General features: G+C 42.5%; 3 protein-coding genes across 4 annotated transcripts in view; 2 read left to right on the plus strand and 1 right to left on the minus strand.

Annotated features, from left to right (window-relative positions):
- The window catches only part of COL3A1 (collagen type III alpha 1 chain), a 467,081-nt gene that overhangs the window by 327,706 nt on the left and 124,107 nt on the right, over nucleotides 1–15,268 (plus strand). The window lies entirely within an intron of this gene.
- Nucleotides 409–7,034, minus strand: ORMDL1 (ORMDL sphingolipid biosynthesis regulator 1). Its single transcript, XM_083865049.1, has 4 exons — nucleotides 6,955–7,034; nucleotides 5,387–5,567; nucleotides 2,819–2,970; nucleotides 409–1,874 (listed from the first exon to the last, which is right to left on the minus strand). The coding sequence occupies exons 2-4, from the start codon at nucleotides 5,558–5,560 to the stop codon at nucleotides 1,739–1,741; spliced, it is 462 nt and encodes a 153-aa protein (XP_083721175.1). The 5' UTR covers nucleotides 5,561–5,567; nucleotides 6,955–7,034; the 3' UTR covers nucleotides 409–1,738.
- Nucleotides 7,079–15,268, plus strand: part of PMS1 (PMS1 homolog 1, mismatch repair system component) — a 44,206-nt gene continuing 36,016 nt past the window's right edge. The window contains exons 1-3 of one of the 2 annotated variants that reach the window (XM_083865321.1): nucleotides 7,079–7,114; nucleotides 9,375–9,528; nucleotides 13,207–13,389. In XM_083865321.1, the coding sequence (XP_083721447.1) occupies nucleotides 9,397–9,528; nucleotides 13,207–13,389 (315 nt within the window). In that variant the 5' untranslated portion in view covers nucleotides 7,079–7,114; nucleotides 9,375–9,396. Of the gene's footprint in view, nucleotides 7,115–7,283; nucleotides 7,360–9,374; nucleotides 9,529–13,206; nucleotides 13,390–15,268 lie in introns of those variants that run through there. The other variant, XM_083865322.1, reaches the window with a different exon arrangement.

The following is a 15,268-nucleotide window of genomic DNA, read 5'->3' on the forward strand; positions in this document are numbered from 1 at the left end:
CACCCCTCAGCGCCGCCCGCCGGGGACACGCGCGGGGCTCCGCGCAGGCGCCGTGCGGGACAGAGGCGGCCCCGAGCCGGAGCCTCCCCCGGCCCCGCCAGCCGCGGCTGTGCCGGCAACACACCCCGGGCACAAACCCGCCCGTGCCTTGCGGTCCCTGCCCCTCCCTCCGCCAGCCACGGCTGTGCCCGCAACACACCCCGGGCACAAACCCGCCCGTGTCTCGCCGTCCCTGCCCCTCGGTAGGGCAGCAGAGCCCTGTCAGGGCCGTTATTTAAAAATCAACCACACAGAATTACTTCCAATTGCTAAAGAAAATTCGTAACTCGTTGCCCTTTTTTTAACAGCATCTTTATCGATAAAGTAAATAGCTGGAAAATTAATGTAGAAAAAAAAAAAGTACACCGCTGTGGGCTTGTCTTTTTATATTTTTAATTTTTTTTTCCAGCTCACTGGCTGTCACTGCAACCAAAATGTAAATCAAGTCTTAAATGGAGTCTTCTGTTAAATCTGAGCTGGTTTTGGCTGGCAGGCACACAGCAGACTTCAGAATTCATCCGTTTTCCACGACAGAGAAATAAGTGCTCAGAGCAGTAGATGTACCTCCTTCACTCTAATTCCAGAGCTGAGAATATACAAGATTACCCCGTACTACACAGTACCCCTAAAACACAGCATTCCTCCACATTTCCAAGACATGCAAGTTTATCTATACCTCTTTCTGCAAAAGCATAGTTAGTCCATGTGATTTGCCTACTCACCTACTTCTAGTTCAGCTTTTATTCTAGCTTACAACCTACACAGCTTCCCTTACGTGTTCTGACACTTGCTCTGTAACAGAGCAGCTTCTCCTGTGACAGCAAGTAACCCTTTCCCCACCACCTCACAGGCCTCTCAGCTACTGAAAAATAACCCATCAGTGACTATCAGAGAAAACAGTCAAAAATCCATACCTAAAAAGAAATTGCAATTGTTCAGGATGTCCCATTTACACATAGAGAAGTCAGTATTCTGGTAAGCAAAATGAAACAAACACAACAGTGGCAACTTGTAAAAGCCTACATAAACTGAGCAATCGAGTTGACGTGGAAATCCCCTGAGCTGGCAGTTAAGGACTTTCTTCACTCATTGTGACAAAAAAAAATTAAAAACAATCACAAGAACAGAGAAGGCAGGAATTATACCATCAATTTATGCTCACTGTCGCAGTACTTACTGTGGGACAAACTTCTACAATGCAAAAACAAGCACAACCACTTTACAATCCATTACAGCAGAAACTACCTAATTTCTCTTAATCTAAGAATGTGGCCTCACCAGTCCTTGGCATCGAGGATTCTGGGTTTCTATGTCAAGTTACCACCTGAATTATGGATGATGGGTATTTGTGAAACCGTGTTCTCCGTTTCAGCTGTTACTTGCACCTTCCTTACAAGCCACTTGCATCAGCCACACGTACAGTCTTAGTGGGGATTAGCCTTTAGAGCTGGGCCTGCCCAGTTCTTCATGGAAATCTTTCTTTTACACATTTCCAATGCACATTGAAGTATCTGAAGGCATCTTCTTATAAAGTCGATTTTCATCCCAGACAATGCTGCAGGAAGCAGGAATTGTATCTCAGACATAAAAGCATCTCTCCCTGACTACAATGAGATACTCAGCACAGGAGACTACTCGTTTCCTTCACCTGGGGAGCAGCAGTAGCCATGTCAGGGGCAGCCAGTGTTGAACCTTCTGCTTAATATTTATTGATGCCAAAGAGTCGAACTCCGTGCAACTGTGGCAGCTTGGGGATAAGCACGGTCAGGAGAGAGGCTGTGTTGAGGATAAAGTGTGTCGGATCATACTTTGTATAGAAACTCGTCAGGAAGTACCTGCAGGAGGAAAGGGAGCAAGCTTAGCTGATGGCAGCCTTGTCTAAAACACATACAGAACACAGTTGAAAGAAGTGCTTAAGTGATTAGTAAGGTTTCACTGGCTAACATGTATATCTGTATTGAATATCTCACCTGAGGTTCTAGAGTATCTACAGCAAAATTATGGTCTAAGTCTCATCTACCTATACCTCTGAAGGTGCTGAAAGCAACTCTTAGTCTACTGTTTTCTTCCAGCACTTCTCCCCAACCCTGAGGAGTTATATATATATTTTCTCATTTTCTGTCCTTTATGAGCCAACTTTCAATCATCATGCAAGACCTTCCCTCCCCTCTCACTCTGCCATGTAAGTAGACATGTAAATTTTCTTCAGGGACAAACAGAAAGACTTTCAGAGTCAGATATTAAATATGTATCTGATTTTTCTTAGTTAAACAACCACACTTTTGTCATCAGAGACAGGTCTATAGATTTCCTAAGCCATTTGCATAGTGTAAATAGAAGACAAAATGAACAAAGCAAAACTGACACCAGATCCCATTCACTGAGGACTGACACACTCACAAGTTGCAAAACAGTTAATAAATGCTGTTACAAAAGCAATTAGATTTTCAATATTTATGACTTCACAATCTCTTAAAGAACTTCAAGAGTTAACACTAAGTTTTCATCAAAAAATTTCTAATCTTTAAAACCTGCCCCATTAATAACTGTTTACAAACTTTGACTTTGGTATGTGAAGTGTCAAAAGCAGAAGAAAGATTGTTGATTACATAGCCTGTAAATAAATACTCTGTATAGCTGTGATGTAGAAATAAACAAACAAACAAGAAAAAAAAAGACAAAAAATCCTCTTAGACTGTAAATTGCAACCCATTATGTTGCAGCTTTTGAAATCATGGCTTTATGTGTCAATTGATCTGTAACACAGTTTTGAACTCACAGAATTATAGGAGAGATTGTGAAGAACTTCCTTGAAGATGTGAATTGTACTCCATAATCCAGTTGTTCCCAGTGTGTTAGTAGCCTAGCTTTGCCCTGATCAGGTGTTTCAAAAGGAGTTCCCTTTACTGCATGCAAAAACACATACATTCCCTGGGGAAAATAAAAAATTAATACAGAGGCAGTTTTAGTAATATTTTTTTTTAAATTGTTATATTGTTCAATGCATTACAAAACTTAAAAAAAAAAAAAAAAAAAAAAAAAAAAGAGACAATGGGTGAATTCTCACCCAGAAGAGCTGCTAGCCTGTAATGATAAATTATTGAAGAGGAAGGAAGAGACAAGAAGTGATTTGCCTGAGACTGTGCAGACATTGGCAGAGTCAGAATTAAAGCCCAAATCTGTGTGACATCCAATCCATTCCCTTGCCTTCCACAAGTAGAAGGCAAAAGTTCCATGAATTCAACAGAATTTTAACAAGCACTTTAACAAGTGTGGGGCTGCTGATTTGTATCACCACTTTCCTGGCACAGTGTTAACAGGCGATCGGTAGAGTGTGCACAAAGCAAAAATCTAGCTACAAACACCGACAATTTCACACGAACTCCTGAGAGCTTTCTCAGCCCCTTAACAGCTTCAAATCCTTTAGAAGCTGACTAAGCATTCTGCTGAACACCATCTGTCCACCTCTTTGCTGCTTCCCTTTAAACATGCTGAACTTTCCTTGTGACTGTTCCTGTTTGATGGGAACATGCTATGTCTGGTTTGTTCTGAAAGACCAATTTGAGCCTCTTCGTTTCAAATAGGGGAGTGCACCCTCCTGTTTTAAAAACCACTTGTTTTCTATCAAAGAGACCACACCAACTCCAAGGAAGAGTCTCTACAAGACAATATCAAAGATTTCCTTCTCTTTCTTATGCACATACAAAAATTTTGATAGAAAGCTTTACATAAAAACAAAATCACATTTCTTCCAAATTCTTACAATGGAAGTGAAATCTCAGCAAGTCACTTCATGTCTCCTTTCACCTTTTTTTGGAATAGCCTCTAGACCAGAGCCCTGTGAACCTAGGACAATTGATTTGTTTCATTAATGTTTTGATTCATGACGTTTGCAGTGTCTGAGTTTTAATAACCATAAAGACACTTTTAGGACAGGTCCAAATGCTTACTCCACATTTCATTTCCCAGTGGTACTTGCATAAAGAACCACCAAAAATGCTTTCAAGGTTAGCTAAGAGTTTTCTATCAGTGGAAATCCAGGATTTTTTTTTTTTTTTTTTTTTTTTTTTTTTTTTTTTTTTTTGTCAAACCATTTGAGACTTTGTTTCCAAAAGAAGTGCCATTTAAATTCTGAAATATCCAACAGTGCAATTTATACTCATCTTCTAGTGTTCCTCTACAAAACTACTTGCCAGTGCATGCTCTCATCCCTGTTGTCATTACAGCTACTTGCAATGAGTTCAGTAAGGCATGTGGAAAATATTTAGTAATACTTGTCTCTGCCAACATCTTCTGAAGTCAGACATGTCTGATGCTGTCAAAGATAACACACAAAACACTCTAGTGACAGTTACAATTCCACCAGTAGTTTTAAACCTATCTACAAAACCAAAAAGCTCAAATAAAAATTAAAACTTTACATTCAAGAGGACAGTGTCCATCCTCAGTGAACTATCATTTTTCTAAACAAGGAAGGAGCTGTCTTTTTGTCAAGCCTTCTTTGCTGGTAATGTTAGAAAGCTGAGGTAGCAAACCTCAAGTATGATGTAAATTGCTGGGTTATGGCCCTCTTTTCTCTAAGCATGGCAGGACCAATAAAGATTGCTGCACTACTTTAAGTGATTACAGGAAAATGATAGCATCCTGGGGAGAGGAGCAGAAAGCAGCTCACAAAACCTTTTGCATACAAAAGTCATCATGCAAATCACAACCCTCTGAATAACAAATGGTTTCAGGGCTGGGGTCAGAGTAGTTCAGTTTCTCCCACTGCTTCCAAGCAAGATTTCTCTAATGTCATGTATGGTGACAGCATTGTATGCTGAAGTCACTCTGAGTTATGTTGCTTGGCCAGAAACCAAAATGAGAATGAAAGAAAAAGAATACAAATATTTCTCTTAAAGTAAATAGGTAAGGCGCTAAAATTAAACATTTTGGGATACTAACAGATTTATGTGGAAAAATTAGTAGATAGTGTCCAAGAATTAAAAATGTGATAGTTTATGGATTCAGCATAGCTCTCTAATAATATACAGAACACTGTGAAAGTTGGTTGGCATGATGATTTTACATCTGCAAACTTCCAGCCTAATTAAAGGCCATTTAAAAGAATACATATCTACATAAACAATATTTCATGTCTTTCATGCTTAAACTGAAAGTGGTTGTGTATCACTCCTCCTCCCCAAAACAACCAATCATTTGTGGGTAGGCCAAGGAGAGGGTGGCATTTCGCACAGCAGGATTTCATTGTCCATACAGACTGGCTACTCTCCTCTTCCCTTGCTATTGAAAATAAGTCCATGTGAACAACATCTATTGAAATTCTGTTCCAAGAGAGGGTACTCACCAGGTTGTGAATGACATTGGTTAAGGTCCAGGCGACAGGGACACTAAAGAAGGGAATGCTGAGCAGGACAATGTGCAGCATGCCGACTCCCAGCGCGTATGTCAGCCACATTCCACGGCTGTTCATCACCCGAGTGTTTGGATTTACCTCGCTGTGGGCAACTCCTACGTTCATTTTTACCCTATAAAACAGATCTGTTTGAAGGCTGAGACTGCTGTTACAGAGGAGTACTTAACATATGCAATTTTCAAATGTGGGAAAAAGCTGCTTGAAGGAAGCAGGTCTGGAGAGAACACAGTGCATAAACCAGGATGTACCTCAAGATCTTCAAACTATGGTTTATAGAGGAATCAGAACAAAGGGACAGTTGGGAACTGTTTGTTTAAAACAAGTCCAAACAAATAAAACAAGTCTGCTACAGAAGGGATATTAAAAAAAAATAGTAAGCTGTAATGTCAGAAGCTAAAGTTGCAAAGCTGTAAGAAACCAAGCTAATAAGTTTTATCCTCTGAATTAAGTTTCTCCTAATAACTTTTATCCTCTGAATTAAGTTTCTCCATTCATGACAATATCCAGAGTTCTTTTCCACTTCCCACATCAGACAATCTTCCTCCTCTTTCTTGTTCATGTAATGGTTAGTGAAGAATTCTGCATATACCAACTGCCCAGCCACCTACTTCTAGAAAGGACAATGAAGGAGTGATCTACCCCTATTTTTTTTTTTTTTTTGAAGCAAAGTGCAGATTTCCTCCCCTCCTCATCTATCAGTTTCCAGACAACATCTCCATCTTTAAAGATGGAACAGGTTCAAAAGTTTTCTAAGCAACAGAGTCATGCAGAGATACACCGGATAATTTCACATGCTGATATATCCTGGAAACCGACATAACTTACCCACAGTGCCACTCTCGTCCTATTGCAGTAAAATTTGTAATGAAATTTTTAAAAAACCCCTAAACTATTGCTTACTTCAAACTCACGGGATCTCTGGGAGTATGGATATTCATTTAAGGGAGCGGGACGAAGTTATTTTTTAGCAATCATCCGAATCAGAATACAAAAGCACTGTTTAACCAAGCTTGCTTTTGGTAGGAAGTTTGTTTCTGACACTTACTTAGGGTAGTATAAAGGTATAGAGTGTAAAATAAATATAAAATACCCGAGTATTCTGCAATATGAACAGCAGTAAGCTACAAATAGATACGCTGAGGCTGAACCGGGGCCGGCCTTACCAGCCCCTGTGGCAAAGCGCTGCGAGCCGTGCACTGGAGGGGACGCGTTACGCGCGATGGGCCACGCCAGGCTGCTCCTCTCCCCGGGCTGCAGCGCCCGCCGGGGCAGCACCCGGACACACACCTTGGCGTGACCCCCCGTCCCTTCCCCTCCCAGCCCGCGACCCCAGCGCGATCCGAGGGGCAGCTCTCTGCCCCGCCGCCTTTCCCCCGCCATCCCTCCCTGTCTGCCGTGCCGGCCCGGCCCCGCCGCTCCCCGAGCCCGCCCGTGCCCGTGGCCTTCTCCCCGGCCCCGGCCCCGGCCGCCCGTCCCTCCGCCCCCCGCCGCGGCCCCACCTTTCCGCAGCCCCGCGGCCGCCGAGGAGCCGGAGCGGAGCGCCGGGCGCCGGTAAAGCCCGCAGTGCCCGTGGGCAGGGCCGGCCGGGAGGGGAGCCGAGCCGAGCCGAGCCGAGGGGCCGGGCCGCACCGCCCACGGGCCCCGCGGGGCGGGCCGCAGGTAGCGCAGCCGCGGGGCGGGAGCGGGAGCGGGAACGGGAGCGGGCGGGAAGCGCCGCCGCCTCCTCCTCCGCCGCCTCCTCCTCCTCGCTGAGGCCGCGCCGGGGCCGGGGCCGGGGCCGGGGCGCCGCTTCCCGCGGGCGGCTGGGCTGGGGCGGCCCCGGGCCTGGGCACAGGCCGGGCAGGCCCCGGGAGCGGCGGGCGCCTCGCCCCGACTCTCGCAGCGGGAACCGGGAACTGCGCACGGTTCGTGGGGTCCGGGGGAAACTCGAGGGCCTGCAGGGTTTATCTGCGGCTTTTCGCCCGTTTTATGGTTGCATAAAGCTAAGGATCGCCCGAGTGCGTGCTGGGGAGGGCCTTGAGGAAGGCGGCGCTCGGAGGGGGAGTGGTTCTGGTGTGCCCAAGACGGCTGTGGGGCCGGAGCCCTGGAGTTTAGGGAGGTTTTATTCCCGGTTTAGCTGGGGGTGTGTAGAATCGCAGTTGCTGGCCTGTCGGACTTGCTGTAGAGGGATACAGGGGTTAGATTAGTGATGGGGCTCCCACACAGCAGAAAATGCTGTGCTTTCCCACAGAGCGCAGTTGTAGCGCCTGTGGTCCGGGAAGGGTTACAGGAGTAAGGTGGCTTGAGCTGAAGTACGTGTCTTTTAGTTAAAGACCATGACAGATCGGATGCCTTTCCTTGGGTAGGACGTCCCAGAGGTCCATCTCTGCCTCCCACCAGCTGTTCCTGAGATGTGGGCAGCGTTTGGTCCCTCAGGTTGGATCCAGGGGAGGCACACCGGGAGATGGCTCATCTCCAGACTGCCTGCATCAGTCAGTAGATAGAAATTACTCATAAAAAATTGTCTTTGAGGTCTGCATCGGTTCTGTTTTAAGACCCTCCCATATCTTAGTCAGTGTCTTTTGATGGAGAGACATCCAGCTCCCATCTGATTTACTGCCGTGAGTAAATCATGAAGCACTTGACACAGTAGTCCTGTACAGTGTGTGAATGCCCCAAACCTGCCTCTCTGAACACAAATACGTGATATTAACATGGGTTTGTCTTCAGCAGCACACCTTCTCTCCTGCGCCTCTTGTTTTCCAGTTGATGGGAAAATGATTGGTCAGATCCTTTTACCACATTGGGAAGGCAAACTCCCTTTGCAATGTAAATAACAATAAAGAGAAAACCCCTTTGTACTGTTCCTAGAGAAGTTTCAGTGCTGCTTGCACTTCATAACATTGCACTTCCGCCCCGTCCAACCCAAGTAACCACATTTTTACTTTGTCTTTTATGTTTAAAGAGTAGCTGTCTTTAGAGGATGTTGAGGCAGAGAAATGTCCTGTAATTGTAGTATCAGCTGCATGTACCCTGCAGGGCAGTGATGCTTGGGGCTGTTGGCTGCGATCCCTGACCAGGTCCTGGCTGACAGGAGGAAGTCTGGGTTTGTTCCATCCCTCCACGTGTGCTCATATCCTTGGGACAGGTGCTGAGTGTGCAGTCTGGGCTCTTCAGCAGATACCTTGGACTAAGTCAGTGGGGAAGCCAGGACTGTCAGGATTGTTTGCCTTTCAGTGTAAATACCATTATGTAACATAACCCAGAGAAGAGAAGCTTGTGTGAGCCATTCTTGAGGTGCAAAGTGCTGCCTAGCATTGCTTTTTCCCCTGCCTCTCTCATATGCATATAAAACTAGCTGAATTCTTTTGTGGCAGGCTACAAGCATCAGCAAAATAGTTTTCCTGGGGCTTGGCTGTTTGTGTCAATGTAGGTACTTAAACAGAAATGCATGCCAAAATTCACAGATCCGTGTACAATCTCTTCATGGGAGAGTGCCTCTATAGTATAGCAAGAATTTTATAACCTTTTGTATTTCCAGTAATTAAAACACATCTCCACTGTTTTATAAGGTATCTTCATTTTCAAGTGAGAGATAGAGTGACATAGAAATAAAATCACCTGTCTGAGGGCACACAGTACATCAGATCAGAGAGGCAAGACTGATGGAGAACTTTTTTGGGTTTGGTTTTCCTTTTTGCCAGGAGATCCCTTTGCCATTGAATATGGCTTTTCCTCAGCACCACTGTGTTGCCTCCCCATTTCTCTCCCAACACCTATTGACTGCAGAGGAAGCTGGGTCCTACTGTAATTTGAACATTTCACTTTCCAGCCATAATGTTGTGTTTTTCTACATTTAAAAGTTCCTGTGAAATATTTCTTAGAAATGTGTAATTATAGTGTTCCTTTTACATTTTTTTCCTGTTTTTTTTCTGTGCAGCGTCCCTGAATCTTATTCCACCATGAAACAGCTGCCTGGAGAGACAATTCGGCTCCTCTCAAGTTCTCAGGTGATTACTTCAGTTGTCAGCGTGGTGAAGGAGCTGATAGAGAATTCCTTGGATGCCAGTGCTACAGGCATTGATGTTAAACTGGTAAGTCTTTCTCTCAAAAAGAATTGGTTACAAAATAAGATGCAAGGAAAGCTATTTCACTATAAATGTGGTGTTTTAGGCTATTGTGGTTTGAGGAATGGTGATGATTATTATAAATTTATACATATATATTTTTACCTTAAGTAAAAGTGGTACAAAATTAGTTTCTAATTGTGTTTTTGAGGCTCTGCTCTGAAACAACAAAGCGTATTTTTGCTGAGTGTATCATGGGAAAAAACTTATACAGCTTTCTTAATCTTCCTTTTCCTGCTTAAAATTTACGTTTTCTGACTAACAGCCTGTTTTAAAAGATGTCAGACTTAGCTTTACTGTTAGGCTGACAATTTAATGTTCATTGCAAAGTATTGTAAGAAATGTCTAAAAGAGGACAATGGAAAAGTTTGATGACAAAAACAAAAGATGTTTTTGTTATACAAATCACCACCCTGTCTCTAATTAGCATGGTGAACTCTGGCTACTTCTAAGTCCTTATAAACTGTTTAAAAAAGTTGACATGTCACTCAAAGATAGTTTCTGACAATAGGAAATACTACTTTTAATAAAGAATTTGAGGGTTTTTTTTCCCAACAAATTGGGTAGAATGCATAAGTGGTCAGCTTCCCTTGCTGTCCCATTTCTACTTCTGAAGTGTTTTGTCAGCAGCTGTATAGTAGCAGTATTTCCTGCTTAGTAAGAAAGAAGTGTTGTTATGTCCTGTATAAAAGCATGTATTCAGGACTGTATCCAATTTCCTTTCTGCAAATGACAGTGAATGCATAGGCTGTTCTTGAATTAAACATTAGACAAATGGTCTTAACTAGGAGGGGAGTTCAGTTTCTCCTTGTTTCTTGGTCCATGTCTGCTACATTTTCTGAATGAGTCTAGAGTTTTTCCATCTGAGAATGTTTTCCTGTAGATGCTAAGGAACATGTTTGTTGCTGCTCTGAGTGAGCTGGAGATGTTCTGTCTTTGCTATGGTTTCTCATAATCTCTGTCTTCTCAACGTTTAGATTGCAGAGTGCCTTGCTTCATTAGTAACTCCAGAGTGAGTGGTGTGTGCACAGTGGGGGTAAAGGGTACTGGGATCAGATCCTGGCAGCTGAGCAGTAACTGCAGGAAGTGAACAGAAAGGTGTTGGAGTGTTCCAGAGTGGTTGGAGCAAACCTTGCAGAGGAGAGAGCCCTCTAACCAGTGTGGGTTTCACAGCACAGTAACCAGCTGTGTCCCAAATCAATTAAAAAGAGCATTTTTAACCATTTTCAGTGCATGAGTCATCTACATTGCTCTTACATTCTTGTCAGTCCAGCCCAATCCAAAACACTGTAGTTCCGAACAAACAACCTGGCTTTACACAAGTTGACAGCTATTGAAAGAGATTTGATGATTATTCTTCCGTGGGTACTAGGGGAGAAGTGAAAACCTGCACTCTGCACAACTCCAGATAGTAATACTGTAAAAGAATGGATATGGATTTTTTTCTGGTATTTTTTAATGGGAATAGAGTAACTCTGACCATGTAATAGAGGTCAGTGACCACATTAATTCTGGATTAGTTCAAAAGCATAACAGAGACGGGAAACTTTGAAATTCCATTTTACAGCTTGATGGGCTTTGCCTGAAACTGCAGCATTTTCATTGTTTTAATCTTTTTCAGATGGAATAGGAGGGCATAGTTTACCCCATTTACCAGAACAAAGATAACAATTACTTTTTGGCAGGCAGACAGGAATTAACCTGAAGATGGAATGGGTCTCAGATAAGAGTCATGGCCGTGGTGAACTGTAGTGGGAAGCTTTGGCTGGTGTTTATGTCTCGACTGACCAAACACCCATAGGTGATGTTATTTGGCATCTTTGCACTGTGTATCAAAGCTGAATCATACTGATTGGCATCAGTGACCTGGCAGAGCAACTTAAACATTTCATGGGTTCATAACCTTGGTAAGATTCAGCTCGTGGAGGAAGGTGTTACAAAATACGAAGTTTAAGCACTATGATATTTACATAAAACATGCACAAGTAAAAATGAATAAGGTTAGAAGAGAAATAGAGAATCATTTATATAACATTTTGATTCAAGATAAATCTCACTTAAGCAGCTAACTGATCTGAAAGTAAAAATTAGAATGGAAAATAGGGGCTCATTGTAAGATTCTCAAACCTTTCATTTGCACATAAAGCAGCAAGGTAGAGGGTTTCATGCCTCTGTTTCCTTAGGTGTTTTTGTGCTCAGTTGAGGTGTATTGCTTAGTTCTGGTTTTTTGCCCAGTAGGAGGTTGAGTGAAACATGAGCAAAAGCATTGTTTTTTCACCTGAAGACAGCTCTTGCACCATTCATTACAACAGGAAGTGAAATGTACACATATTTCTGTTGTTTTGTGTATTGTGGTTCTGAGCCTACCTAGAGGCTTTTGATGTTTCCTAAAGCAGATTATGTGTGAATACAGATGGTTTCTTTAGATACCTTTCTTTTGGTTTTGATTGCATCACTTTTCTACTTCAAGAAACAACCTTGTGAGTACATTATAATTTTTCATTACTGTTTTCAGGATAGGCCCAGGTAGGACAGCAAAGTTTGTTCTGTTTAATCAACCTGCTTTCAGTGATCAACCATCCCATGCTCTGTCCAGCATCAGTGGTGGCAGCTGCTGTTTTAAGATATTTTTTCTAAGCAAAACTAGTTTTAAGGTCACCTAGATGTATTACACACAACAGCACATTTTTTGTGTGTTGCATCATAATCTTTTCAAAGAGCCAGCCTTGCTTCTGTGACAGAAGCTTAGTTAGTGATCCTGCAGCTCTGATTACTTTCTTCTCCTGGCTTGTGGTTCTTCTGAGTGCTGCTCACTTGTGCAGGCTGTAATGTAGCTGGAAAGAGGAATGTTTTGCTGCACTTGTTTGAGATGTTACAGAACCTAAATTTCATCTTTTATTTAGCTGTTGTAAATATCTGGGTTTCAGAGTTTTGCCCTCTTTATGCTGGTGCTTACTGGGATGACATATTTAAACTGGAATTCAGTAAAATATGCATTGCATGTTATGTAAAGGTAAATCACAAAGACTGAACTTTGCTTCCTTGAAGGCTGTTTTAAAAGAGCCTCTAGGAACCTTTATTTCTTTTTGCAAAGTACTGTATCTCTTTACAAGCTTTTTTATTAGCCTCACCATTCACACCTTGCCCCCCATTAGAATTTCAGCTTCTGTATATTGAACTTGGAAAACAGAACTTGCAACATTTAGTGGAATCACATCAATCAAAATTGAAACTGAAAATGCTATGAAGTGAGGGTCTGCTGAATTCAATGGATGCAGAGCTGCATTCAAGTTACTTCAAAAAAATTGATACCAAGTAGGTAAGAGAGGTGAAAAGAGGCAAAAAATGTTCAGCTTTCCAGCTGTAGATCTCCTTTTGAGCTCAGGTTTTGCTGTTTCCAAATCACAGGATATGAATTAAATATTTTATTGGAGAAACCATCACTGTTATCCTCACACGGTGTATTTTTCCTTTTCTTTTTCCTTAAGCAGAGACATTTAATGGTTTCTCAGTTCCTCCAAACAAGCAAAACTTCCACTTCTGTATGGATAGTTAGAAGCTGCAACCTTAGCTGCTTCAAACTTACGTCTTAATTAATTTGGTTGTTTTACTGCCCCTTTGTGTTCTGTTCTATTTTTTTTTTAGGAGAATTACGGGTTTAGCAAAATAGAAGTGAGAGACAATGGCAGTGGAATCAAGGTTGATGATGTTCCAGTAATGGCAATTAAACACTACACCTCAAAAATCAGCTCTTCTGAGGACCTTGAAAGGCTGACCACGTACGGTTTCCGTGGGGAAGCTTTGGGATCCATTTGCAGCATATCAGAGGTGAGCACTTACTATAAATGTGTAGCCTTTGTGGTACAATTTTTGTTGTCTGTATGTGTTCATGAAAGTTTTATTCTCTGCAAAGAGTTTAAATGTTCCAGCGACTTGCCAGAGATGAGCATGTGTAGGGTGCCTTTCTCCTCAGTCCCAGAAGCCACGTCATCTGAATTTCTTCCTTGTGTCAGTCCTGCCTTTCTGTCACACAGGTCACAGCAGTGCTCTATTTATTTTGCTCAGTCAGAACAGGTAACAGACAGAATTTGTTGTGGTCTCTTTCCTTTTGTGTCAGGGAGTATCATGTCAAAGGGTATGGCTGGCTTTGCTACCTGAGTTAGGGTAAAGCAAGGGAGGAGCAGCAGGTGCTGGCCAGGAGAAGTAGTTTCAGGGAACTGATGGCCCACATAGCCACCATTCCAGTAACAATTTCTGCCTTGTTATCTAGGTGATCAGCAGTCATGGGATCTTTCTGGGCTCCTTATTGCTCTTTGACATGTATGTGACTGCAATTGCACAAACTTTGTCCCTGTGAGTAAACAGGAACCTGCTACCTGACCTATCTGAGTCTGAGCTGTATGTTTGTGTTAAGAGGATTGGCAGTGTACTAATATTTGCGACTTAACTTGTTGGCTAAAAATAAATACATTTGCTCAAAACCATCTGAAAAGTGTTCAGGCTGCTAAAGGCACAGGAGAGATCTGCCAGATCTCTTGTGCTCTCCCTTTCTGAATTCATGCTGCACCAAGGTCAAGTTTTGGATTTAATTCTGCCAAGGATTAGATCGTGCAGGAAGGAACCAGTGCCTGTGTCTGGTTGGAACCATCAGCTGTTGAGGTCAGGAGAGATGGTGATACAGCTTCATTCCTGGGTACCTTGGGCTGTGTTCACATTGCACTAAGCAGGAGTGGGTTGTGTATTTGGATGGAGATTTCCAAAGATGCTTTCAAAACTGTTGGTGTTTTGATAGGTGACAACAGACCTCAATCATTGGTTCTTTCTAATGAGTTCTCAGAGCAGAATGCAATCTGTTCAGAGCTTCTAATCAGCTCTATGGTACGTTTCATAAGAGATGGGAGGTGGCCTGAGTGTATGAAGTGCTTTAATAGGTATTACTTCTTGTATCAGTAATTATGTTAATTAGCACTCCTGGCATTAACTGTGTTCTGCCCAATCTGCCCCCTGAAATTTCAGTTTGAAGGTACTTTGCTATTGGCCCTTAAGTAGGTCTGCAATACTGTAATTTCCAGTTAATCAATTATTGTTTTTCTCTCCAGGGGTATGACTGAATGCTGAATGATTCATGTGAGACTAAAATAAACCAAAATATCCTGAAACTCTGTTTGTGTGTTAAACTTTGTCTTCCAGGTGGTTAAAAGGCCGTGGTTCTGTTATTCACAGTGTTGGAACCTGAACTCTGATTTATGACTGCTCTTGCTAAAGCAATCCGTGTATTACCTTAGCTTACAAAACTTGCTGTGACTGATTGCCAGATATGTTTAGGTGTGGAAAGATAATATATTGTTTGTTTGAGAGTAGCCTTTAAATTTGTGTAATCTCACATGAATTTAAGTTGTCATAGTGTGTTTGTCTCACTGAAGGTAAAACTGCAGAACTGTCAATTGATAAATTTAATCTGTGCTAGAATAGAAAATAGAGCAACACAATTGTGTTGTGTGTAGATAGCAGGAAATGCTGTGCTTTGTGAATTAGTGTGATAGAAATGCTTTTAGTCAAATGGCAGGAAGCATGCAAAATAATGCGGAATGTTTCTGTGCCTGTAAGAAATACCTGTTGAAGAAAAAATTTTATAAACCAGTTAAATGTAATTATGGTGACTAAAGTAACAGAGTGGTACGAGTGTGGTATTAAAGCTTATCTAAAC

This window comes from Zosterops lateralis, assembly GCF_965231275.1.
Source record: "Zosterops lateralis genome assembly, chromosome: 7".
Taxonomy (NCBI): domain Eukaryota; kingdom Metazoa; phylum Chordata; class Aves; order Passeriformes; family Zosteropidae; genus Zosterops; species Zosterops lateralis.